Source organism: Ceratotherium simum, chromosome 29 (assembly GCF_057802395.1).
Source record: "Ceratotherium simum simum isolate JZ-2026a chromosome 29, ASM5780239v1, whole genome shotgun sequence".
In the NCBI taxonomy this organism is placed as follows: Eukaryota; Metazoa; Chordata; class Mammalia; order Perissodactyla; family Rhinocerotidae; genus Ceratotherium; species Ceratotherium simum.
This window is the reverse complement of record NC_141928.1, coordinates 7,169,950-7,196,714: the sequence shown is the minus strand read 5'-3', so window position 1 is coordinate 7,196,714 and position 26,765 is coordinate 7,169,950. Positions and strand designations below refer to the sequence as shown.

The 26,765-nt window shown below is 47.2% G+C and overlaps 2 protein-coding genes and 1 pseudogene across 4 annotated transcripts in view; 2 read left to right on the top strand and 1 right to left on the bottom strand.

Annotated features, from left to right (window-relative positions):
* Positions 1-179: 179 nt before the first annotated feature.
* On the bottom strand, positions 180-7,161 carry C29H9orf78 (chromosome 29 C9orf78 homolog). The gene is made up of 9 exons (XM_014782247.2): positions 7,031-7,161; positions 6,625-6,684; positions 5,628-5,679; positions 5,419-5,489; positions 4,827-4,904; positions 3,784-3,981; positions 2,828-2,964; positions 2,627-2,725; positions 180-859 (listed from the first exon to the last, which is right to left on the bottom strand). The coding sequence occupies exons 1-9, from the start codon at positions 7,111-7,113 to the stop codon at positions 768-770; spliced, it is 870 nt and encodes a 289-aa protein (XP_014637733.1). The 5' UTR covers positions 7,114-7,161; the 3' UTR covers positions 180-767.
* Positions 7,162-7,353: 192 nt separating this feature from the next.
* USP20 (ubiquitin specific peptidase 20) overlaps positions 7,354-26,765 on the top strand; it is a 45,927-nt gene continuing 26,515 nt past the window's right edge. For 2 of the 3 annotated variants that reach the window (XM_087418935.1, XM_087418933.1), the window contains exons 1-4: positions 7,354-7,431; positions 22,251-22,344; positions 22,470-22,658; positions 23,481-23,577. In XM_087418935.1, coding sequence (XP_087275061.1) covers positions 23,497-23,577 — 81 coding nt within the window. In that variant the 5' untranslated portion in view covers positions 7,354-7,431; positions 22,251-22,344; positions 22,470-22,658; positions 23,481-23,496. Of the gene's footprint in view, positions 7,432-11,724; positions 13,524-22,250; positions 22,345-22,469; positions 22,659-23,480; positions 23,578-26,765 lie in introns of those variants that run through there. The other variant, XM_087418934.1, reaches the window with a different exon arrangement.
* On the top strand, positions 13,499-22,220 carry LOC101404796 (septin-7 pseudogene; annotated as a pseudogene).

Here is a 26,765-nt window from a genome sequence, read left to right as displayed (position 1 = left end):
GCACAAGTGGTGCCAAACTCCGAACTCCGACAGCTAGCAGGATGGAGCCTGTCTATGTCCTTGACCTAAATGAGAAAATCTCTCTCAGTAACTGAGTTTTGCATCTGAGCTGCCCAGCCCTCATGCTCTGAACACATCACCTAGGGCAGGTGTAAGGAGACACAATACAAACAATAAGGCTGGATTCATTTCATATTTAATACTTAAGTGCTGAAAGTGATAGAAATTGTTGTTTTTTTCCTTCTTAATGAAAAGAAACAGGCAACTTTGTAAAAGTCAGAAAATACCAGTGTCCCTCTGATCCCATCCTGGATTTTTCTGCTGTCAGCTGGGTCCACTGTAAACAGTGACAGATGCATTTCTGAACCCCCTTCCAGATATTTGAAAGTAGAAGACATGATTGTATATATAATAATAAAAGCACAATCTAAAGGGTATTATCTCATCCTGAGCACAGAGTTGCTTCCTCCTGACCCAGGGCAAATGTTAAGAGAAAGTCAACATATTTACAAACAAGATTTAATAATGCTCACAAGAATAGAGTTTGCCCCCAAATAGGAAAACCAGACATTGTTTTGTTTCAAAAGGTTACAAATTCAGTGCCTAAAAAATCCAGCAGGTAAGCAGCAGGACTAATAGAGTCTGTTTTTGGAACTGTCTGCTAGCAGATGAGCAGGCTTCTGTCCAGGGAGCCTTTTATCATGGCGGGGAGAGAGGAGATGGCACTATTTTACATCCCACTCTGCACTTCTCCCCTTTAGCCACCCTCAGTACCGTCTGTTCATCTTCTTGAACTTCTCATAGTGATAATCATCGGTGGCCTTCTCATTAGCAGGACGCTTGCGGTTAGGAGGGGACCCTGACAAGGAAAAGAGAAAAAGCTGTGTGCCACGCTGGAAGCCACTGACAGGCTTTGGCTCTGCACAGGCAAGGACCATGCCTGCCTCACTCCCCACAGGAGCCCCAGTTCCTACTCCAGTGAATAGGATCACAGTAGGGCCTCCAAAGATACTTGTTACTGAGTGAATGAAAATAAGCGTATGGTAGATCAGGTGCCAGCCAAAATATGCTGACATCAGCATTAGACTAGGTGAGCAGTAGTAGCTAAGCTTCAGTGTGTGTTTGACTATGTACCAGGCTTGGCACTTAATCCTTTTAGACATGACTTCCTTTAACTCTCACAGCAATCCTAACATGGGCATGTTGCCATCTCTGCTCGGAGGTTAAGTGACTTCCTCAAGGTCACTCAAAGGGAAGGTAGGCTGAGAATTGAATCCAAGTCTGGTGACTCCAAAGTCCTGGCTTACTACATGTTAATAACATGAAACTCTTTCGGAGTCAAAGACTGTGCAACCCAGATGTCACAGAAAATAATTTCCCAAGTAGGAAGGAAGAAACAGAACACCAGGCTGGATTTTCAGAACCCTCAGCAAATTCCGCATTTCCTTAGAATCATCCCACTGCTGATGACAAAGACGACACCAGCTGGTGCTGGAGAGCATGTGGGAAAGGGGCATCACACTTCTAAAGGACCATTTGGTGACTTCTCAGAATATATCTACGGACATGATATCGGCAAGAATGATCATCAAAACACGGTTTTAATAGGGAAAAATGGGAAACAAAGTGTCCAACCAGAAGGAAATGGTTAGACTACAGTACATCTATATATAGTCATGCACCACATAACGACATTTCTGTCAATGACAGACCACATATATGACAGTGGTCCCATAAGATTAGTACCATATAGCCTAAGTGTGTAGTACGCTATACCATCTAGGTTTCTAAGTACACTCTATGATGTTTGCACAAGGACAAAATATAACAACACATTTCTCAGAACATTTCCCCATCATTCAGCAACGCATGACTGTACAATGGCACATGATATGGCCGTTGAAAAGGAAAATATGTATTTACTTTCAGGGAGAGACATGCAGGGTGCACTACTGAGTAAAAAGCTATGAGGGGCCAGCCCGGTGGTGCAAGCAGTTAAGTGTGTGCACTCTGCTGCGGCGGCCTGGGGTTTGCCAGTTCGGATCCTGGGCGTGCACCGACACACCGCTTGTCGAGCCATGCTGTGGCGGCATCCCATATAAAGTAGAGGAAGATGGGCATGGATCTTCCTCAGCAAAAAAAGAGGAGGACTGGCAGATGTTAGCTCAGGGCCGATCTTCCTCACAAAAAAAAAAAAGCATTAAAAAAAAATAAATAAAAAGCTATGAGATCCTATTAAGTATGTATAGAATATATGTTTCCTATATATATGAATATTAAAAAGTCTAGAAGATTATATATAAAAATGTTAACAGTGGTCATCTTTGGTGGTGAAATTATGAGTAACTTTTATTTTTGCATTTTGAAATTTTCTAATTTTTTGAGTCTCAGTTATATTTGATAGCCCAGTGAATCCACAGAGCAACCTCAAGTGTAGGTGTTATTACTATCCCCATGTTATAGATGAGGAACCTGAGGCTTGGAAAGAGGAAGGCACATGATGGTCCAGAGCATGGACTGGAACCCAGATGCCCTGGCCCTAAAACCCGAGCTCCGCCCCTGCCGAGTCCCACCCTGCCTTCAAGGGCCCCGAGCGAGGACCACTCCAGGCCGCTGCTGTACTCACGCTCAGGCTCTGGCTTCTCTGTGTCCCCCACTCTCAAGGGTCGGGCTTTGGGCTCTTCTTTGTTTCTCCGTATGGGGGCATTGAGCTCCTCGTGATAAACTGGACCAAAAGAGACCAGGGGACATGTCAGACAAAATATGGGAACCCAGGGACCTCAAACCAACGGGGCGAGGGCAGGGATGCTTCCCCAGAGAAGCTTACATCGGTTGTGCTGCACATAATTTACAGCCATGTTGGTGGGCACGAAGGACGTCTCACTGTCTTTCTTCTTGTTCTGCTGCTCCGCCAGCAGACGGGCCTTAGCATCCTCCGTGGAAATGATATTTTTTATTTTAGCACTATGGGGAGAAAGGAGCCACGCCACGTATTAGATCGCTGCACCTCTGGTCCTCAGACGGAACTGACGGGTGAGGCTGGCAGCCCATCACTGCATAAAGAAATCATCCTTCTTGGGGCACAAAACTCTACAGTTTACCAACTCCCTTACTGTCACATTCTCATGGAGCTCTCACAGCGATTGGTAATGCAGCTATGCTCTTCAGATCAAGAGGAAGTTGAGCCTCAGAGGAGTAAAGTGAACTGGTTAAGGCTCAAAGCCAGTAACACCAGAAAAGAGGTGAGAACCCAGAGGTCTCCCAACTTTCTCCTGCACCCAAAGATGATTCTGACCATAGGATTTCCTCCATGACAATCCCCTTTTAGAGCAGATGTTTTGTAGTAAAATGAAAGGAGGATCGTGGGGTGGGTAAGCCTTTAACATCACTCCTGCTAGAATAAAACAGAATATAAGGGCCTGTTAAGAACAGCTGAAGAACTGTGAACAAAGACTAAATAAACACTTTTGTATATAAATAGTGAATCATTGTTATACACCTGAAACTAATAAAATGTTATATGTTAACTATGTCTCCATTAAAAAAACAGAAAAAAACACTTTCGCTTTCAGCAGTCAGGGGCCCTTAAGTCTCGTTAACTACTGTGACCAAGTCTTCAGGGAAACACCTGGAGACAAACATCTCCCCTGCCAGAGAGAAGACAGTTTATATTTGTGGGTTTCCAAGGAGACAGTAACAAATAGTCCCTTTAACTGGAAAGCCTAGAGCTCTTCCTTTCGCCTAGGGGCCAGAGAGAGGCAAGACCATGGGTCTGAAACGTACTCGATGCCTAGGTCCACCTCGGGGATGCCGCTCAGCATCTGGTTGGAAAGCATCTCCTCAGTCTTCTTTGCTGAGGAAACACGGATATTTTCTGGAAGTTCGTAAAGACAGTCCTCTGCATTCTTTGGCTTGACTTTCTGTTCCTCGTGTTCCACGATCCCTTTCCTCTTCTTCAGCTCTGTCTCAATGTACTTCATCCTGAAACAAGAAACCCATAGGCCTCAGGGAGGGGCAGGAAGCTCACAACAGGTGTCTTTTAAAAATTAGTGGTCCCGGGGTTGGCCCTGTGGCACAGCGGTTAAATGCGTGTGTTCTGCTGCTGGTGATGTGGGGTTCGGATCCCAGGGGCCCACCAACGCACCACTTGTCAGGCCACGCTTTAGCGGCGTCTCATATAAAAGTGGAGGAAGATGGGCATGGATGTTAGCCCAGGGCCAATCTTCCTCAGCAAAAAAAAGAGGAGGATTGGCATGGATGTTAGCTCAGGGCTGATCTTCCTCCCTCCCCCCCCCCCCCAAAAAAAAAGAGAAGGAAAAAAAAAATTAGTGGTCCCCAACACTGGCCCACAGAGCAGTGATGGTCCATGATGAAGTTTTCATCGGTCCATGGAGAAATGAGAAAAATAAAAATAACTTGAGTTTTCTCATCAAGCTAAAGTTTTTCAACTTAAAGCACCAACCTCTATTATGAGATTATATTCTAATCTGTCGGCGTCATCATATGTAAGGTTCTTTAAAGACAGATAACAGTAGATGGTAGTTGTTAATTCAACAGCCTTGTGGGTGAAATAAAAAGTCAGTCCAATGTTTATCCCTACAATGTCTGAGGAAAATATTACTAGTCTAGGAATCTAAAATCCCAAGAACCACCCTTTTAAAGAATGTTTAAGACTTTTTCAAAGTTCTCAAGCCTGGGAAGTGGGGTGAGAGAAGCCAACTTTGCCATCTTTGAATAATTCTGGAAATGCCATTGTAACTTATCTCGGACTCCATCAGGCTGGAGCCCACCCCCCATCGCTCACAGCCAAACAGACTGACACCTACATGTCAGCGTCTTCGTCCCTTCGGTTGGTTTCTGCAGAAAATGACGTCCCCAGGTGGAGATCCTCCTCTTCACTGATCCTAAAAGGGGAGAACAGTGAGGCAGAGCCTGAAAGTCACAACTTACTGATGCTGAGTTTTATGTTATGCGCATAAAATAAGTACATAAGAAAAAAGTATAATATTCTGTTTATGGTTGGGAAAAAAATATATATGAGATGTAAATAGAAGAAGTATATGCAAGCCAACTCCTGGCCTCTAGAGACGCCTCTGGGGAGTGAGCAGATACTTTTCTGTTTCACTTTTGTAGTGTCTGAATATGTTATTTTTGTAATTGTGTTTTTATGTTTTTCTTAAAGAAGAGGAACAAAACTTCCATGGGTTTGAAAGACAATAAACAATGCACCTTTACAAAAGGAGCGTACCCACATTGCTCTTAGTTAACTTTTAAAGAGTTTCTGCTTCTTTACAAAGCACAAAGGACATTTCAGGATGTGCCACTAAAGCTGCTGCTGCAGGCCCCAGCTCTCTGGGGGCACGCAGACCCAGGCAGGGGCTACAGGTGAATCTGCATCTCAGCATGCCCTACACTTACTTATCTTTGCCCCTTTCCTTCAGTTTCTTCATGTCCACCATACCACCTGTCTTCATCTGAAAGGGATCATCCTGCAGAAAGCAAACACAGCTTAGAAGAAGCATCTATATAATTGGCAGTGGGGTTTTTTTTTTTCTTTTTTTAAACACAATTACCCACTGAAGAGCAGCCACATCATCCCACCACCCAGGGAGGACCCCACAACTTACCACTAGGGTAGTCTCTTCTCGCACCTTCTCTCCCACCAGCAGGGCCACAGCACTGAGCAAAACCAAAAAGGGAGAGAGGGGGAGAAAGAAAGAAATGGCACAATTCAGAGATGAGGAAGAACACTTAGGATGTTTACAGGTTACAACATTAGTGCAATGGTGAGATTTGAGGGGTGGGCACCAAAGCCAGCTGGAAAAGTCTACAAGAATAAAACAGGGCTCAACAAGCACTCTAGGTGTTAGGGGCAGAGGATGGGGTGGTGGTGATGGTGAGTGAAGTGGTACACTTTCCTATAAAGCCATTTGGCATTATCTTGGCTTGGAAATCTCATTTCTAAGATTCTGCCTTCAGGGAAAATGCAGCTAAAGACAAATGTGGGAAAACACCTATTGCAGCCTTATTTAATGATGAAAATTTACAAAATGACCTACAGGTCCCCAAATAGGGGATTAGTTAACAAATGATGGTACACACACGTCGTGGAATATCATGCAGGCATTAACAGGGTTTTTGGTAAAACAATCCACAATGTGAGCGAATGCCCACCCACAATGTCATAATGAATTGAAAATAGCATAGAATAAAAGTACCCATAATCTGTACAAAAGAGAGAAAGAAAACAGATTGGAAAGAACAGTAAATGTTAACACTGGTTACCTCTGGATGGGAGAAATACGAGTGCTGTTTATTTTCTGGATTATGCTTTTCTAAATTTTCCAAATTCTTAACAAGCAATGTGCATTTCACAACTAATCGGGTGCAATAAAAACATGAGTTAGTGACCTGTTTCAGCACCTCTGGAGCAAACCTCAAGACCACACGGCTCAGGACATCTCCTGGGTAAACGTTGCAAAGAACCCCTTTCAGGGCAGTAGAAAGTGTACATGTGTTAAGAGAAAGGGCTATGTCTTAGGAAATATTTGTGACAGCGACCACGGCGGGGGCGTGTCTGTCATTCCCGCCTCCTCCTCCTCCGGGTCCCCCCGCCGTACCCACCTCACCCCATTGGGCCTCTTCCTCAAATTCTGTACCTCTCGAGTCTCTTCCAGTTTTAATCTGAAAAAATGCAATACACAGGCTGAGCGACTCTCCGAGAAACTCAGAGTCAAAAAGCAGCTTCCGCCGGCTCCCCGGTCCCGCTGCTGAGCCGCCAGCACAGTGGTCCAGAAGGCGGACCTGCGCCCAGACCCACTGGGACTCAGACGCAATGCGCATCGTGGGGACACCTCTCCCAACTGAGCCTTGGGGTGGTGGCCTCATCCCTAGGAGCCTCAATTTCTTCGTCCGCAGCAAGGGACAACCACCGCGGCTCACGGCAATGGTATCAACAAGGCGCCTGGCCAGTGGTGAGTCCCCCAAGCCGGCCTCTCTCTGCCCCCGGGAAGCCCCGTCCCAAACGCACCGAACCTCCTCTGAGTCCTGCTCATCTTCCTCCGACTCCGAGTCGGCCCGGCGCCGGCGGAAACTCTTCCCGGTGACCGGCATGATGCCCCGGACCCCGCGGTCCCGCCGCCGCGCCGCAGCGCCCTGACCCGGGCTGCTTCCGGCGCGCAGCAGTGAGGTCAGAGCGCGGGCCTCGCCGGGCCCCGCCCCAACCAGCACGGCCCCGCCCCAACCCCGCCTGGTCCCGCCCCAGGCGCTACCGCCCGCCTGGCCACGCCCCCATCCGTGGCGTCGGCCTCACTGGATTGGGCGGCGGAGGGGGAGGAGGCGGGGCGCGGCCGGCCGGGCCCCTCGACCCTGCGCGGCGCAGCGGGGGGCGCGCTTGACTGACAGGCGGCGGTGGCGCGGTTGCGACGGCAGGTGAGTTCCCGGCCGCCGCCGGCTGCTTCTGGGGGCTGGGCCTCTGCGAGCAGGAGCGACCCCGGCCCCGCTCCAGGCTGGCGGGTGCCTGGCCGAGCCTGGTGCGCCGAACGCTGCGGCCAGGTGAGCGGAGCCCGGGACCCCCCCCGGCTGCCGCCGCCCCCTCTCCTCCTCTGGCTGGCGCCCGGGGGGTCCTCGGGGGCCCCGGCGCCCCACTTGAGCCCCCGAGGGCTCTTGCTTCTCCGGAACGGGGACCGCCATCTCTTTTTTCCACCGGGGCCTGGCCCAGCGTCTGGCGTCTCAGGGCGCTGACTCCTATTTCCCCGGGGTCTGGCCCTGACGTGCATTTTTTTCTTTACGGACAAAAGATGACCACCACTTATCGGTGGTGAATTAAAGTCCCAGCGCCGACTGCCCCGCTAGTCACGGCCTCCAGCCGCTTCTCGCCGAGGAGGGGCTTGTCTGATGTTTTGACCACTCGGGAGGGTTGAGGGCAGAGGGCCCCTCCCCCGGTGCCTGCTGGCCGCCTCCCTGGACCTTCGGGGCCTTGTTTTCGTCCTTTGTCACGAGGACTGCCGCGCTGCCCTCTGCCCCTTCCACCCCTAGGATGCTGTGAGGATTAAGTTTATTTGAAAAACGGGCAACAACAAACGCTTAGGAAATAACTAGATACATAAATAATGGCTTAGGGGACTTTTAGTAACTCCTTAAGTAGTAGTTTTCCTTCTGTCAATAGAGGCCGGTCCTTTCCTTTGAAAAAACTGCCTTTTATTAAGCTCTTACTAGGTGGCAGGCACTGGGCTAAGCTTTATCTCATCGGACTCGCACAACAATTCCATGCAGTCGATTCAGTTATTATCTTTCATTTTGCAAATGAGAATAGGAGGCTCTGAGAAGCCATATGTGACTCACGTTCCATAGCTGGAAGGTGGAGCAGGGATCTCAGGCCTGCCTCTGCTGCACGTTTACACAGTACCTGGCACAGTAAGAGCTCAGTAAATGTTTGTTGCAGCTGCTGTTACAGCTCATTGGCTGGGGGAGGGGCTGATGGAGCCTGTTTTTGTTTCCCTCTTTCCCAAGACGGTTCTGAAGCAGAGCAGCAGTTCTGGAATGCCTTACTTTTCTCCGGAGTGGTCTCCTCTGAGATTGTTGTTCCTTGGACTGAGGCAAATAGTAGACTCAGGACTTCTTAAAACAGCCTTTTGGCTTTGATCAGAAGCCATGTATTAAAAGTCTCAAAGTCTTGTGCTCTGCATTCCGGTTCAGCCAAGCCCACATGCACATAGAAATCACTGGACACCGTGCCCCTGCTGGCTGAAGGAGAGGCTCCTTGAGAATTGCTGCAGGAACCCAGGGAGTTGATGTCTGCAGCTCTGACACTCTCAGAAGTAGCTCCAATTTTGCCCACCCACCAGTCCTCCCACTGGAGGGTACTGGACAGCCCTAAGGAGAGGGCCGGAAGGCCAAGGATGTTTCTGGATCCTTCTCATCTGACGTCCCAGGGAGGAGCATCTGGTACAGATGAGCTGTACCCTCCTGGGCAAGGCCAGAGTGCCCAGTGATACCCACCACTAGGCTGTGGCAGATCTAACTGAGACTTGTTTAGCAAAAGTGATGTGATTTCTTAGCAATGCTGAGAAAGTGGCAGCTGTGAATCTGGCAGTGGATGGCTGGGCTGAGGGGCTGCAGAGCCTCTAAGTCTTGCTGGGCCTTTTTGAGGGCGGGATGAAATTGCTTCTCAGGTGGAGCCTCCAGGAACTTTGGGTTCTCTTCAGTTCAGAGATGCATCATGTTCTAGTTTTGTTTGCGAGTTTGGTGATTTCAGGAAATGTACTGGTTTGGCTTGAGTTCGGGTTGGTTTGCCAGCTCCTTTCTGGAGCCAGCTGAAACGTTGGCTTGTTTCAGGGTTCAGGGAGCGTTAGTGTCTAGGTTGATTTGGGATCCAGCAACATGATTGCAGTTCACAGCCTGGCCTCAGTAAGTATTCAATCAATGTTTGTTGGGCTAATTTACTTGCTCAGCAAATATTTGCTGAGCTTTTACTATATGGAGGAGGCACTGTTCTAGGTGCTTGAAATATGTCAGGGAGCAAAAGAGATGAAAGATCCCTGATCTAGTGGACTTGACGTTCTACCAACATAGTAAGTTTGTAAAGTGTGTTAAAAGGTGATGAGAGGCCGGCCTGGTGGCATAGTGGTCAAGTTTGTGTGTTCCGCTTCAGCTGCCTGGGGTTCGCAGGTTCGAATCCCGGGCACAGACAGACACACCGTCTATCAAGCCATGCTGCGGTGGCGTCCCATATACAAAATAGAGGAAGATGGGCACAGATGTTAGCTCAGGGACAATCTGCCTCAGCAAAACAAACAAAAAAAGAAGGTGATGAGTGCTCTGGAAATAGGAAAAATAGAGTAAGGGAAGGGAGTCAGAGTGGGAGGGAGGATTGAGTTGCAAATTTAAATTGGTGTCTTCTGGTTTGTGTTTGGTCAGTAACATGACAAAGCAGTGGACTGAATTATAGGCCCGGGGTTCAAGTGCCAGTGCTGCCAGCTTGCCATGTGTCTCTGGGCAGGAGCCTTCCCTTCTCTGAGCCTCTCTCCCCATCAGAGTCCCTGCTCCGTCATTTACTGGCTGTGTGACCTTTAGCGTGAACCTCTTTGATGCTCTCCTGCTTTGTGGTTTGAGGGGTCTTAGTCTGAGTTTCTGCTTATACTTACACACTCAGGGTTTGCGGCCTCTCAGTGACCTGGGCCAGTCACTACCTCCAGCCTGCCATCCCCTAAGTCTGCCAGCCTGGGGTAGCCGCAAACCCGTGCCCTCTCCTGTTAACTGACTCTTATGGAGCCCAAAACAAAGTGCAATACTAGGCTCCAGACTGTGCAGACACGTTATCCCAGACTTAGGGAATTTAAGTTGAGCAGAAAGATGCTCTGTGAAGAATGACTAGAAGAGGATCTTGTGAGGGAGGCTGGGGATGCTACCTGTGGAGTGTGGGGGTTTGGTTTGAGGAGATGAAGATCATCCCCAGTCCAGGCTGGCTGGGGCTGTTTAGGAGGTTGTGGAGCCGACAGTTCAGAGCACTGATTTCAGGGCAGGCAGTCTTGGGTTTGAATCCTGGCTCAGCTGCTCGGTAGCTATGTGACTTCCAGCAGGTTACTCCACCTCTCTGAGCCTCAGTCTCTCCTCCTCTGGTGATGGAGGTGGAGATGGATTTAGCTCCCAGTGTTGCCTGACTTCCAGCGTGGTTATGAGCATTAAGTGAGGTCTGTTAGAATCAGTTCCAGTACAAGGGGCCATTCACGATGGGGGCAAGGTGGGTAGGGCAAAAGAGGAGAACTGGCAGGGGGCCGGCCTGGTGGCACAAGTGGTTAGGTGTGCGCGCTCAGCTTGGTTGGCCTGGGGTTCGTGGGTTCGGATCCTGGGCACGCACTGACGCACCGCTTGTCAAGCTGTGCTGTGGTGGCGTCCCATATAAAGTAGAGGAAGATGGGCACTGATGTTAGCTCAGGGCCAATCTTCCTCAGCAAAAAAAAAAAAAAAACAGGATTGGCATCGGATGTTAGCTCAGGGCTGATCTTCCTCACACACACACAAAAAAGAACTGGCAGTGTGTGGGAAGCAGACTTGTCAAGGCAAGGGGTTCTGCTTTGAGAGTCAGAAGGATGGTGGACTCTTAGTGAGTTGAGCCTGGATTAAGGAACGGCTGTATTTGGGATTAGGGAAAGTAGAGTTGCATGGAAGTAGAATGGAGGGAAGAGGGCAGGAGGGAGGGAAGGGGTGCATGTTCTGAGGGGCACAGGTGTATGGGGTGTGGGATGGCTAATGTGGTGAGGGGCAGGGTGTCCTTGTGTTGGCGTGTTGGCAGCATCACCTTTCCCATGCTGGGGACCTGGGCTCCTAGCTGGGAGAAGGATGTAGCCAGAACCTCCAGGAAGATGATGAGTAATGGGCACTGAGGCCTGGTATCAGCAGCTGGTGCCAGCCCCGGATGTGCTGCCTGCCTGCTCCCCTAGCGGGGGTGGAGGGTACCTTCCCCTTCATTCGATGCAGGCCCCAGGGAGGGAAAAGTGCCTGCCCTTATGCAGGATGAAGCATCTTAGAAGTCTCACCGGGGCCTGAATGGGTGGGCTCTTTGCCAGACCTCTCAGCCTGCCTCCTTCCCTCCTGCATTCTCGTCCCCGAGAGAGGAGGTGGGTCTGGTGGGTCAGGAAGAGGAGGTGCTGTGGGGTCGCTGTACTGGAGGCACAGCCCTCTGGCTGGCATTTCCGTCACCGGCTGTGGGGTGGGCACCTCGCTGACTCCCAACAGCACAGTCGACTAGCTGCTCTCAAGAAGGCCTGTTCCCAGGATCCATTTCTCTCAGCAGCGCAGGTTTCTTTCCCGTTCAGTCTTGATTAGACGCCTGCTGTGTGCACTCCGTTTATTTGCACAGAAGAAAGGCTGGGATGGGCTGTGAAGGCAGACACAACCTGGCTCACTTCCAGCTTCCCATTCCTTGCTGTGTGGGTCTTGGGCAAGAGGTTCCCATCTCGGAGCCTCCGTTCTTTCTCTGGAAGATGAGGAACAGCAGTCCTTACCTGAGAGAGTGTATGAAGCACTGGGCTTACAATTTTACAGAGTCAAACTTACAGAAAAGTTACAGGAATAATAAAATGAAATCCCGTTTATACTCTTCACCTAGATTCACCAATTATTAACATTTTTTGCCCTATTTACTCTCTCTATATTTATATACTCATTGTCATCGCTGATCCATTTAAGACTATGTTGCAGATATCATGACCCTTTACCCCTAAATATTTCAGAGGGAATCATCTAAGAGCAAGGACATTATAATACATAACCAGAAAATGGTTTTCATCTAACCAGAAAATGGTTTTCATCTTCAGAATCTTTAGTGTTGATATAATACGATGTTCATTTGCTAGGGCCACCATAACAAAGTACCATAGACTGAGTGGCTTAAACAACAGAAATTTCTGTCTCACAGTTCTGGAGGCTAGAAGTCCAAGATCAAGGTGTCAGCAGGTTTGGTTTCTTCTGAGGCCTCTCCCCTAGACTTGCAGATGGCTGCCTTCTCGCTGTGTCCTCACATAGTCTTTCTTGTGTGTGCATCCTTGGTGCCTCCTTGTGTATCCAAATTTCCTCCTTTTATAAGGATGCCAGTCAGATTGGATTAAGGCCCACGCTAAAGACAACACTGGAACTTAATTACCTCTTTAAAGATCTTATCTCTAAGTAAAATTACATTCTGAGGTACCGGGGTTAGGACTTCAACATATGAATTGGGGAGAACACAACTCAGTCTGTAACAAATATTGTTATCTGTAAGTCTGTATTCAAACTTGTTAATTGTCCTGCTAATGTCCTTTCCCCCATTGACCCAAGATCCAATTTTGTCAAGTCGCTTTTAGGCCCTTTTATCTGGAACAGTTTCTCAGCCTCAGTTGCCAGGAAGCAGAGGTGCTGGCTGCCTTGGGACAGGAGAGCTGTTTAAGCATTTGCTCCATTCCTTGGGGTCGCTTTTCCTGGCTTTGCTTTGATGTCAGAAGCACCAGGAGGTGAGCTTGGATAGTAAAAAGAAGCACGGAGAATCAGAACTGTGCATCAGTCTCCAGCCGAGTCGCACTTGGTCAGCGTTGTACATGTCTTGGCTGGGCTGGTCGGCCTGCGCTAACCTGGGCAATGGAGCTGTGTGAAAAACTGATGGAGGGTGCCCTTGGGCATGTGACATTCCTACCAATCTCAGTTTCCTAATCTATAAAACATGGCCAGTAACACTAATTATAGTACTGCACTTTTTTTGAGCGTTCTCGCTGTGCAGATAAATACGAACTCTCAGCCACCCTGAAGGTCCGTGTGATCAGAGGTCATTGTGCTAAATCCTTCCTGTGCATTGTCTCACTTCATCCTCTCAGGAACCCTAGTTGCTTTGTCCCCATTTCATGGATGAGAAAACTGAGGATTTAATGATTTATCTGAAGACACAGCTTGCAAGTGACAAGAGCAAGGAGCTGAACGGATGGCCAGCTTTTAGTGCCTTCTGTAATTGCAGTCAACTCCAGGGATAATGTATGTGAAGCAACTGACAAGTGGTAAGAGCTCAATAAGAGGTGGTGACCATTAGTAATAGTAACATCGCTGGTGGCTGCATCCAGCTAACCTGGTGGTGAAAGGTGGACCTCTGTACCCCGTGAGGGCAGGGCCCAGGCCTGGCTTGTTTTCCATCACCCCAAGTCATCGCCCTGAGGAACTCCGTGCTCAGTGTTGGTTGGGTACCAAGATTACAAAGTGAAAACTTTTGGACAGCTGAGATAAGAAAGTACAGTCCTTGCAGACTCATGCTCTTCTGATGTTTCAGGTCCTGCGTGTGGAATATTAAACACCCCAAGTTTTTGGTGCTGCCACTCACCTTTTCCCTTCATGTAAACTGATTTTTAACCATTAACTTTAAAAAAATGTTAGTAAACCTTAAACTCTCTAGGTTGGGCATGCTCATACACTGTTGGTAGGCAGATAAATTTATGTACTCTTTCTGGAGGGGAGTTTGTCAATTTATATCCAGAGCCTTCAAAACCTACATTTTGACCCAGTAATTTTTCTTTTGGTCAAAGCTGTAGTCAAAGCTTTATATTCCAAAATGTTTCTCACTGGTTTCTTTATAATGGCAAAACACACACACACAAATACCTAAGTGTCCAACAGTAGGGAAGTAGTTAAGATATTGTACAGCTTAAATTGTGTGTGGTATAATATTATTCAGCCATTAGAAATTAAGTTGTTGAAAAGAAATTTAGTGACATGGGAAATGTATATGATATAAACTAGAAAATCTGTATGCAAACCATATCTCTTATATTCAAGATTAGTTTTAAAAATTACATATTCATACATATGAATAAGACTTACCAAAACGGTAACCCTATTTTTTTCTGTATAGTAGAATTACAGGTGATTTTTTTTCATTTTAATGTTCGCCTGTGTTTTCCAGCTTCTACAGAGTTGTATATTTATTTTATTAAAACTAAACAAAAATGCCTTTTTCTTTTTTTTGTGCGTGTGTGTGTGTGAGGAAGATCAGCCCTGTGCTAACATCTGCCGATCCTCCTCTTTTTTTGCTGAGGAAGACTGGCCCTGGGCTAACATCCATGCCCATCTTCCTCCACTTTATATGGGACGCCACCACAGCATGGCTTGCCAAGCAGTGCGTCAGTGCGCGCCCGGGATCTGAACCGGTGAACCCCGGGCCGCTGCAGCAGAGTGCACGCACTTAACCGCTTGTGCCACCGGCCGGCCCCCCAAAATGCCTTTTTCTATTTTTAGGATAGGTAGGAGAAGATGAAAAATCTTAATCCAACCTGGAAGTTGAGGCAGAAAGGAATGTGTTCAGAGCAAATCTTCGACTGAATGAGTCACATGGGGAAAAGCTGTACTTTCAGGCCATCCAGGCAGCGGCTTAGGCACTTCCTCTGTCGGGGCTTCTGGGGCCACTCAGGTGCTGCCGCCCCTTCTCTGAAGTGGATCTCAAGTGTCGTGTCACACTCTGGGCCTGGACAGCCCCAGGGGATGAGGTTCTGTCCCCCAGAGTGCGCTCGGGGATCTTGGGACGAGCAAGGGCAGTCCCAGGAGGGAAACCTCACACCAAACAGCCAGACACGTGCTCTTCTTTTATTTTCAAAACGTTAAAAGTAATTAAAAGTAACCTATTAGGTTATATATTACAAAAGCAACACAGATGCCACGTAGAAAATGCAGACAAGCATAAAAAGAGGAGATAGAAATCACTTAATACCATCCTCCCAGAGATGTAGGCAGGATATAGGCACAAAACAGTTATTTTACCAAAATGGAATTTTATTGGAATAGTATTTTATAGCTTTTTGTACTTTTGATCCATTCAGCAAATATTTAGTAGGAAGTTACTGTGTTCTAGGTGCTGTTTTAGGTTTTTGGGATACGGCAGTGAACGAAACAGATCCCTGCCCTCAGAGGGCCTACATTCTTGAGGGGAGACAGACATTAGACCGAAAAATAGATAAATGACCAAGATGATCACAGAGCATGCTGAGTATGGGCTGGGATGGACAGAGGGCCAAGGGAGCTAGGATGGACAGAGGGCCTTCCTTGGGAGAGAGTGGGTGGGGTGGGACTGCGTCCAGCAGGTGGCCAGCAGATGCCTCCCCTGGTCACTGGAGCTGAGACCTGAAGGGTGAGTGGGGACAGAGAGATACAGTGAGCAGCATGGTAGGGCATCTAATGGGGACCAGTATCTTTCCCGGTCGTGGAGCATTTCACTTCATAATCATTTCCCCCTACCCCCAGCTTTTTCAATTCTTTTTAATTGTGTCGTACCATATGTATCCTTCTGCAACTTTTTAAAAATTTATTTCTTTTTAATTTTCTTTTTAAATTTCAGTAAAATACGTATAACATAAAGTTTACCATCTCAACCACTTTTAAGTGTACAGTTGAGTAGCATTAAGTACATTCACGTTGTTATGCAGTCATCACTACCATCTACCTCCAGAACTGTTCCATCTTCCCAAACTGAAACCGTCCCCACTAACTGCCCATTCCCCCCTCCCCCTGGCAAGCACCATTCTACTTTCTGTCTCTATGAATTTGATTACTCTGGGTACTTCGGATAAGTGGAGTCATATAATATTTGTCCTTTTGTGTCTGGCTTATTTCACTTAGCATGATGTTCTCAGGGTTCATCTTTGTTGTGGCGTGTGTCAAAATTTCCTTCCTTTTTAAGGTTGAGTGATATTCCATTGTATGGATGGACCATATGTTGTCTATCTGTCCATCTTTTGATGGACCCTTGTGTCCCTTCCGCCTTTGGCTCATGTGAATCATGCTGCTGTGAACACGGGTACACAAATACCTGTGCAGGTCTCTGCTTTCAGTGCCTTTGAGTCTATTCCCAGAAGGGGAATTGCTGGATCGTATGGTAATTCTGTGTTTAATTTTTGAGGAGCCACCATTCTGTTTTCCATGGCAGCTGCACCATTTACATTTCACCAGTGGTGCTCAACATTCCAGTTTCTCCACATCCTCATCAACACTTGTTATTTTCTGGGTTTTTTTTTTTTTTTTTTTTTTTTGGTGAAGAAGATCGGCCCTGAGCTAACATCTGCCAATCCTCCTCTTTTTGCTAGGGAAGACCGGTCCTGGGCTAACATCCACGCCCATCTTTCTCCACTTTATTTGGGACGCCGCCACAGCATGGCTTGCCAAGTGGTGCGTCGGCGTGCGCCCAGGATCCGAACTGGCGAACCCTGGGCCGCTGCAGCGGAGCGCGCACACTTAACCGCCTGTGCCACCGGGCGGGCCCCCTGTTTTTGTTTTTTGATAGTAGCCATCCTAATAGGTGTGAAGTGGTGCAACTTGTTTTTATTACTTAACATTCTCTGAAATTTATCTGTGTTGGTAAAATAGGTCTCAGTCATTTATTTAAAGGGTGGGTTTTTTTTTTCAGGGTTTTAAATCAGTTTTATTGAGGAATAATTTATATCCAATAAAATGCACCCCTTCAAAGGTTTTTGTCAGTTAGTGCCTCTTTGCCTCCCGCATCCTAGCCCCAGACAGCCATTAAGCTACTTTCTGTCACTATGGATTAGTTGTGATATAAAGTGCCTTTAATCAACTTTACTGAGGTATAATTTACATACAATAAAATGCATACACTTTAAAGATATAGTTCCTGAGATTTGACAGGTACAGAGACCTGGTGAAATCCTACCCCAGTCAAGAGCTAGAACGTTCCAACAGCACAGCAAGTTCCCCTTGCCTCTCTGCAGTGTGGCCTCATCCTCTGCCCCAGGCAATCACTGATTCAGTTTCTATCACAGTAGACGAGTTTTGTCTCTTTTGAAACTTCGTATAAATAGAATCATAGAGTATGTACTCTTGTGTCTAACTTCTTTTGCTCAGTTTAACGTTTCTGGAATTTATCCGTGTTGCTGTGCATATCAGTAGTTCTTTTTAGTGCCATGTAGTATTCCATTATATGAATATACCAATAGTTGGCTTCAGTCTCCAGTTGTTGGACATTTAGGATCTTTCCGATTCTGGGCTGTTATGTATGAAGCTACTATGAATGTTTGTGTACAAGTCTTTGTGTGGATGAATGTTTTCATTTCTGCTGGGAAAATACCTAAGAGCGGAATTCAGGGTCATGTGAAAAGTAGATGCTTAACTTTGTAGGAAACTGCCAAACTATTTTCCAAAGCTTTTGATACCACTTTACACTCCTATCAGAATATATGGGAATTCCTTCACATCCTCAGCAACACCTGAGATTGCAAGTTTTATTAGTTTTAGATATTCTAGGGGGTATGAGATGTTATCTCGTGGTTTTAACTTGGAATTTCTCTGATGGCAAATGATGTTGAGCATGTTTTCATGTGCTTGTTGGCCATTCTTATTTGGTGAAGTATCTGATCATTTGTCCCTCTAACAAAATTATACTGTTTATCCTTTTCTGGGTTGTAAGAATTCTTTATATATTTTGGCTGTTTGTTAGACACATGTATTGTGAACATTTTCTCCCAGTCAGTAGTTTGCCTTTTCATTTTCTTAACAGCATCTTTTGAAAAGGAAAAAGTGTTAATTTTGAAAAAGTCCAGTTCATCAGTGTTTCCTTTTATAATTAATGCCTTTTGTGTCCTAGGACCTTTGCTGACTCCAAAGTTGCAAAGATTTTCTCCTGTGTTTTCCTCTAGAAGTTTGAGACTTTTAATTTTTTTTTGTTGTTTAAAGTCTGTGATCCGGAGAATTGGCAGGCTGTGCTGCGGCCAGCTGGTGACAGAGAGGATACCGGTCAGTGCGAGGGCCGCTGCTGCTGTGGAGAGGAGTGCTGACAGCAGCACCGCGGGAGCTCAGCAGACGAGCCTTGAAGGCTTTGTGGGGTGTGCAAAGCTCCCAGATCAAGTGTGCAGTAAGTCAGTGAAGACAGGGTTTGAATTCACACTTGAGGTGGTAGGTGAACCTAGACTGGAAAGTCGACGTTAATCAACTTGTTATTCCTCACAGATTTGTATTCTCCAGAGTGTGCAGGTCCTTGCCATAGAATAAAAAGACTGTACAGATGGGACCGTCCAAGGTTTTAATCAAAGAAGGTGGTGTCCAGTTGCTGCTCACAGTAGTTGATACCCCAGGATTTGGAGATGCAGTCGATAATAGTAATTGCTGGCAGCTTGTTATTCATAGTAAATTTGAGGACTGCCTAGGTGCAGAACAGACGTCAGATGCGTGATAACAGGGCGCAGTGTTGTTTATAATAAATTATTCCTTCAGGACGTGGACTTAAGCCATTGGAGAGTGAGTTTACGAAGTGTTTGCATGAAAAGGTGAATGTCATCCACTTATTGCCAGAGCAAACGCACTCACTCCAGAGGAGCGCCAACAGATTAAAAACGGACAATGAAAGAAATCCAAGAACATCAAATTAAGATATGTGAACTTCCAGAAACAGATGATGAAGAAGAAAAGCTTGTTAAAAACATAAAGGACCGTTTACCTCTTGCTGTGGACAGTCCTAATACTGTCATTGAAGTTAATGGTAAGCCAGTCAGAGGAAGGACGTATCCTTGGGGTGTTGCTGAGGTTGAAAATGGTGAGCGTTGTGATTTTACAATTCTAAGAAATATTTGATAATGCACTTGCAGGGCTTGAAAGATGTCACTAATAAGGCGCACTGTGAGAACCATAGAAGCAGAAAACTGGCAGATGTGAAGTGACTGACAATGGAGTTGATACCAGGAACCAAGGGCAGCTTACTAAGAGCCCTCGGGCACAAATGGAAGATGAAGGGAGCAGGTGGCTCAGATGAAGGAGACGGAGACGGAGATGGAGCAGGTGTTTGAGATGAAGGCCAGAGAAAACGTTCAAAAACTGAAGGACTCTGAAGCTGAGTGCCAACAGCACCATGAGCAAATGAAAAAGAATTTGGAAGCACAAAGAATTAGAGGGAAAATGTCATCAGTTTGAAGATAAGAAAGCAAACTTGGAAGCTCAACAATGGGTTGTATTTTATTTTATTTTTTTGTGAGGAAGATTAGCCCTGAGCTAACATCTGCCAATCCTCCTCTTTTTTTTTTTTTATAATTTTATTTATTTATTTATTTTTTCCCCCAAAGCCCCAGTAGATAGTTGTATGTCATAGCTGCACATCCTTCTAGTTGCTGCATGTGGGATGTGGCCTCAGCATGGCCGGAGAAGTGGTACGTCGGTGCGCGCCCGGGATCCAAACCCGGGCCGCCAGCAGCGGAGCGCGCGCACTTAACTGCTAAGCCACGGGGCTGGCCCCAAATCCTTTTTTTTTTTTTTTTGTGAGGGAGATTAGCCCTGAGCTAACATCCGATGCCGATCCTCCTCTTGCCAATCCTCTTTTTGCTGAGGAAGACTGGCCCTGAGCTAACATCTGTGCCCATGTTCCTCTACTTTATGTGGGATGCTGCCACAGCATGGCTTGACAAGCAGTTTGTTGGTGCGCACCCAGGATCCGAACCCCAGGCCGCCGCAGCGGAGCGCACACACATAACCGCTACACCACCGGGCTGGCCCCTCAACAATGGATTTTAGAACAACTGAACTCTCTGAGAACCTTGGAAAAGAACAAGAAGAAAAGGAAGATCTTTTAAGCCCTCTATTGACCATCAATTACAAAAAGTCTGTGATCCACTTCTAATTAATTTTTATGTATGGTGTGAGGTAGGGGTTAAAGTTCATTTTCTCCCATATGGATATCATTGTTCCGGTACCATTTGTTGAAAAGACTGTCTTTTTCCCATTGAATGATATCGGTACCTTTGTTGGAACCTTTGTTGAAAATCAGTTGACCATATGTGCGGGTCTAATTCTAGACTCTGTATTCTGTTCCCTTGAGCTGTATGTCTGTGTTCGAGCCAATGCCATACTGACTTGATGACTGAGCTTTATAGAAAGTCTTAAGTCAGGTGATGTAAGTCTTCCCACTTCGTTCTTTTTCAAAATTGTTTTGACTATTCTAGGTCTTTTGCTTTTCTGTATAAATTTTAGAATCAGCTTGACAATTTCTACAAAAAAGCCTGCTGGGATTTTGGTTGAGATTGCATTGAACCTGTAGATCAGTTTGGGGAGAATGGACATCTTAACAACTGAGTGTGCTAGTCCACAAACGTGGTATCTCTCTCCATTTATTTAGATCTAATTTACTTTCATGGATAGGAAGATTCACTATTCATTATCATTTTTAATGGCTACGTGGTACAACAGTGTATGATTGTGTCATTTATCCCATTGCCTGTTGTTCACTTAGATTACATCCAGTTTCCCCTGTTATGGACAGTGCTACAGTGGATATCTTTGTTCTGTCTTTGCACACACCCTTGATTACTCACTTAGACAAAAATCTGGAGCCAAGTTAACACTCTTGATTGTGCTTTGCTGTTTGCCTTGTTTAAAGTGGTGGTGATTTGTGTGTGGTGTGGAATGATCCGGGCTTGCTTTCAGTGATGCCCAACAGCAGTGATTTAGAACCGGGCTCAGCACGTCATGGCAGCAGGCCAGGTCATATTGTAGGGCCCTTGAGCTAAAATGTTTTAAAAAATATTTTTAATAGATTGTAAAAAAAAAAAAAAAAAGAAACAAAAAAGAATATGTGATAAAGATCTTTGTGGCCCTCAAAGCCTGAAGTATTTACCACCTGGTCCTTTATAGAAAAGGTTTGCTGCCCCTGATTTGGAGCAAGGATCTGCGCCAGGCAGATCTGATCAGGTCCCCACCATACTTACTAGCGAGGATAGCCCTTGACCAGGTTCCTTAGTTACTTAATCTCCAGTTCTGATTCTTCATCTGGAAAACGGGCAGTGAGCGTACAGAGAGGGTTGTTAGCCACAGGGCTTTTTTTTTTTTTTCCTGTCTGAAGTTGCAGGAACTTAAATAGGCTGATGCACGTGTGAATCAGGAGTGGGCCTATCACGATCATCCATGTCCTGGGAATCAAGCTTATGACCTGGCTCCGCCCTCTACCTGGAGAGATGGGGCACATACCAAAGACACTAAAAAACCCCTGTGTACTGCAGCTTAACGTAATGTGGGGCCAGTGCCGACCCAGTGCACTTGGCCTCAGTGGAGACAATGAAAAAAACTAAAAATCTGGCTTCAAGTGAGGAAGCTTGGAATTTAGAACCCTGAACCCCATCATTGTCGTGTGACCATTTTAAATGTTAGCTTCTAACTGCCTCTCTCTCTGTGAACTGCCCACATCTGGGAGACTATGGCCCACCGAGGAAGGGGGCCAGTGGCGACACGTGGATGAGCCTGGTTGTGCCTATAGCCTGGGGTTGCTCAAGACTTGGGGGCCGGGGGTTCTGAGCAGCACAGGGTCCTTGGGAGGCTCAGAGGATGATCTGAGAGTCCCAGTGGCACGCGTGAAAGGGGCCGAGCCTTCTGTCCAGAGTTAAGGGGCTGTGGCAGCCAGAGGGAGCAATAGTTGGAGAGGCCCCTTAGCTGTCTCCTGCAGACTCTGGAAGGTCTCTCAGGGATCACAAAGGTAATGCCCAGCAGCGACTAGTGAAGGGTCCCACACCCTCCGGGAGGGGCTGGCCCTGTTTGCCAGCTCTGCCTGAGCTTTCTTTAGCTGTCCTGGGAATGATGTGTTTTTATCATCCCTGTAGGTGGACTGGGGAGTGTGTCCAGCCTGTGGGTACCCCAAATGTCCAGAAACTTACTTGTCCCTCCCAGGAGGAATTTGGGGCTATTTTTAGCCTCTGGTTGATGCTAAGATTGATTTTAAAATAACGGAACTGCATGAAGTGTGTTGGTTTGTCCCCCAGGTGCCTGGAGAGGCCTGCACTCACCGCAGCCCACCATCGTCGGCTGTCAGCGGAGAATGTTGGCTGCTTCCTGGGGGTGTCGCTTTACACAGAGGTAGGCCCACAGCCTCCCCTGCTCAGGTGTAGCTCTTAAGCACGGACTGAGGAGGAAGTATAGATTTTTCTTTTTAGGTGAAATAATGGAATTATGGTTATAATTGGTTTTTTTCTTTTTTCAAGTCCTTATCTTTTAGAAAAACGTATGATGTGATATCTGGGACTTGCTGCAAAAGAGGACGTGGGAGGTTGAGATGAAGCGGGGTTGGCCGTGGAGTTGTTGAGGCTGCGTTCTGCACGTGTCTGCATCTTCCATAAGTTGAGAAGAGTCTGACCAACTTGCATTCAGCTCCAGCTGTAGCACTCCTGTCTGTAAGACCTGATACAAGAGGGAGCCCCTGTTTCCGAATCTGTGAAATGGGGCTAATCACAGCTGCCTCAAAGATGCTGGGGAGTTTTTAGTGAAATAATGCATGGAAAGCACTTAGTCTGGTGCTTGGCACCTAATCAGCACTCATACCTCCTGTTCTGGCTGGGAGTCTGGCCAGTCGACCCCTGGCTGGCCATTTGGGGTGGGGAGGGGGCTTTGGGGAGGGGCGGGGCCCACCTCCCTCCGGTGGACACACAGCCTGGCCTTTGCTTAGACCACTCTTGGCTCCACTTACATCTTTGGTTGGTTTGGACCTTTCTTGGCAACAGTTTGGAGCTAGAATCAAAAGTCAGATTCCTGGGTATCATTTCTGCCAAAATATTGGGTGGCTGAAGCATTTGTTGAGTTATGTATTTTTAAACATTTTCTTTTGAAATAATTATAATTCACAGGAAGTTGCCAAATATGTACCGTGAGCTCCCACGTACCCTTCACCAGTTTCCCCTGGTGCTACCACACCTCTGCGATAGCAGTAGCACAGTTTCACAACCAGTAAAGTGACGTGGGTACGGAGCTTCCACACATGTTACCAGTCTTGCACGCACCTGTTTGTGGGTCCTCTGGGCAACCCATCAGGGGAGGAGTTGTCTTCATCCTCACTTCTCAGACAAGCAGAGAGAGGCTCAGAGAAATTATGGAGCTTCCCCGGCTGACGTATGGCAGAGCCAGGACTCGGGACTGAAGTCGTGTACTTAACCGCTGACCCCGCCTTGCCTCCCTCCAGAGTGGCTGCCGGTAAGCCAGGATCCTTGTGTTTTTTGCAGGTGAGCCCAGGCCAGGATGGGGGACTCCAGGGACCTTTGCCCTCACCTTGACTCGATAGGGGAGGTCACCAAAGAGGACTTGCTGCTCAAATCTAAGGTAAAGCGTCAGACCTTACGGGGCCAAGGCCCACACCCAGGGCCACTGCGTCCCTGGGGTACAAACGGCTCTGAAGCGGTGGAAGAACCGGCTCCCCACAGTCACTGCTGAGCCTTTTGTGTAAATGGAAAAGCTGGCGTCTGTTTGAGAGGCCTTCCGGGGCTGTGTCCTAACAGCCATTAATTACCATTTAGAGCAGTCCGTTTGGGAGCCACTAATGCTTTGTCCATGAGCTGTTGGAGCAGGTGCAGAGCCTCTCCAAGGCAGGGAATGAGTCATGCTTTGAGTGTCCCTGGGCGTCTTCACACACATGACCCGAGGGGGGCTCAGGGAGGCCCGAAGCAAGGAGGTGGGCCTCTGAGTGGGGAGGACGTGTCATTGTGAATAGGTGACACTTTCACGTGGTTCAGAAATGAAACAACATAAGAATATACATGTCAAGAGGTCCCCCTGCCACCCCCGTCCCCACCCTCCCCATCCCACCCTCAGGGAACCACTCACATTAGTTTCTTTTGTATCTTTTTAGAGTCTCTATGCACATGCATGCAAATACACTTATTTTTCATTTTCCCCTTTATTACATAAAATGTACCGCACTATAGACATTTTCGTAACTTGCTTTGTTCACATGATGATGTATCTTGGAGCTCTCAACATTGGTACATGGAGACAGCTTTCTCACTGTCTCGAAGTTGTTCTCATTTCATTGTGTGGACTCCACAACTGATCCTCCAGGGGTGGACATCAGGGCTCCTGCCAGTACCAATGATGCTTCAGTGAATGGCCTTGTAGAAATGTCGTTTTGTGCATGGGCAGGGCCGTGTGTAGGGCACATTCCCAGAATCGGGGTTGTCAGCTCAGATCCCTAGAGACATTGCCAGTTCTTTCCAGGCACCAAATGCCGGTCGTTCAGCCTCCCTGCAGCAGCAGGTCCGGGGTGGCCTTTGGCCTGAGCTGGTTTGGTCTGGGCCTGTAGTGAGGGATCAGTTCTTCAAAGCACCTGTGGCTTCTTTTGAAGTAGTTTTGCTTCCCGTGTGGTCTGGAGGAGGAGCAGAGTGAGGCTGTGGCGCATCTGCACTGTCTAGTGCTGGGTTTCTTCCCGAGCCTATGCAGAGGAAGAAGTGAGACAAACCAAGAGGACTTTTTCCCCTAGAGGAGGCAGGAATAAGGGGAATCTGAGAGCAGGGAGATGAATGAGGTGAGAGGAGGGAGGCAGAACGTGAGAGGATTTGGGCTGGAATGTGGTAGCCTTTTTGGAATAGTGAGCGCCTCTGCAGCAGAAAGACCAAGAGCGTTTGGGGATGTCTCAGGCCTGCATATCAGAGAACGTGTGTTTCAGCAGCTCTCTGAACATCTGGAAATCTACAAAGTGTAACTGACATTGTTTTAAAATACTCAGAAGGGGCAAGGATTTGAACAGGTAGCTCACAATGGAGGAAATGCAAATGGATGAGAAACTTTTGAAAAGAGATGCTTAGCTTCACTAGTGGTTGAGGATATTGCTAATGAAAGCAAGATGATACCATTTTCAGATGGGAAAACACAGGCTGATCCGATTCAGAGCCAACAGGGATGGAGGGAAGTGGACCATGCATGTTGTAGTGGGCTGGACATCACTGTAACTTTAGGGACACGATTCCACTTCTGGGAATTTGTCTAGTAGAAATGTAAGAACCAGTTATAAAGATACAAATACAGCAGTGTTTATAGAGCATTATTTGTAAAAGGAAAACCTGGGGCAAGCCTGGTGGCGTAGTGGTTAAGTTCCCACGCTCCGCTTTGGCGGCCTGGGGTTTGCGGGTTCGGATCCCGGGTGCGGACCTGCACACTGCTCATCAAGCCGTGCTGTGGCAGCATCCCGCATAAAAAGTAGAGGAAGATGGGCACGGATGTTAGCCCAGGGCCAATCTTTCTCACCAAAAAGAGGAAGATTGGCTACAGATGTTAACCAGGACTAGTCTTCCTCACAAAAAAAAAAAAAAAAGGAAAACCTGCTGGCAGTCTGAGTATTCATCAGGAAGGGGAGGGGTGAGTAAATGATGGTGTGCCTATAGTGTGGGACACTGTGCACTTATTGCAAAGAATGAGATACAGTCTCTGTGTACAGACGGAGAAGGATCACCATAAATTGGTGACAAAAGCATGTTACAGAGAAATAGGTATAGCATGATCTTATTTTTCCTTAAAATTACACACCCCCAAATCGATGCATATATGTTCGTACCAGAAGAAAGTATGAGAGATAAACTTCAAATTATTACAACATATGTGTATTATATATTATACAGTATGCTTCAGATTGTATATAGCATATATGTATCATTTGAACTGTTAAAACAAGCAAGCATACTTTTATCATTCAAATAACTGAAATGAAAAAGAAACCAGGGAGCTGGGAGTGAATTGTGAAATCACAAAATCACCAGAGATTACAAATTCCGGAAGATCAGGAGCTGCTGCTGAGTCCGATGAGCAGACTGATCTCCTGCCGCCCACAGCGTGCTCCGTGAGAGACCCTACCATCACAGATGGCAGATCGCAACTCCGATGCGTGAGACGAGCTGCTTCTCCTCAACCCACCTGCGAGTTCCGGGTTCAAACGCAGCCAGAATCTGGGCTTAGTGAGAATGAGCAGGTCCTGTGGAGGCCTGGGGGGTGACACAGCCACCATTGTGGGGGGAAACCACGTGGGAGGTTTGATGACCCAGGCTCCTTGGCTTCGCCTTCTGACCCTGCTCTGAGCAGGGCATGACCTCTCTGAGCCTCAGTTTCTCATCTGAACAACGGGGATCTTGGTGAGCCACTGCACGGACTGATGGGGATTACGTGAGCTGTCATGATCCCTCACCAGGTGTCAGCTCCCCTTCTGGCTGAGCCTAATATTGTGACTGCTGTCAGAGGCCGGCACTTAGAATTCATCTTACGCTGACAGAGGCTGCGCACTGGGCATCATGGAGGCTCAGCTGGAAACTGCTGTTCTAGACATGAGCAGACAAAATTATTTAGGACACAGTTTAAGTTCTTGTAACAAAGAGACCCTGAAATACAGTGGCTTAATGAGGTAGAAGTTTACTTTTCTCTCGTTGAACAGTCCAGAGGTAGGTAGGACTGGGAGGGTGGCTCTACCCTTCTCAACACGTGGCTTTTGTCTCTAAGTCCAAGGTGGTTGCTTCCGCTCCCGCCATCAC

What these genes read in the sequence shown, in the direction of transcription:
- C29H9orf78 (XM_014782247.2), bottom strand. Translation starts at nt 7,113, where the DNA reads ATGCCGGTCACCGGGAAGAGTTTCCGCCGGCGCCGGGCCGACTCGGAG. An exon ending in CAGGACTCAGAGGAGGTTCG is followed by an intron (nt 6,685 to 7,030) that starts GTGCGTTTGGGA and finishes GCATTTTTTCAG; the next exon opens with ATTAAAACTGGAAGAGACTC. An exon ending in AAGGAAAGGGGCAAAGATAA is followed by an intron (nt 4,905 to 5,418) that starts GTAAGTGTAGGG and finishes CTCCCCTTTTAG; the next exon opens with GATCAGTGAAGAGGAGGATC.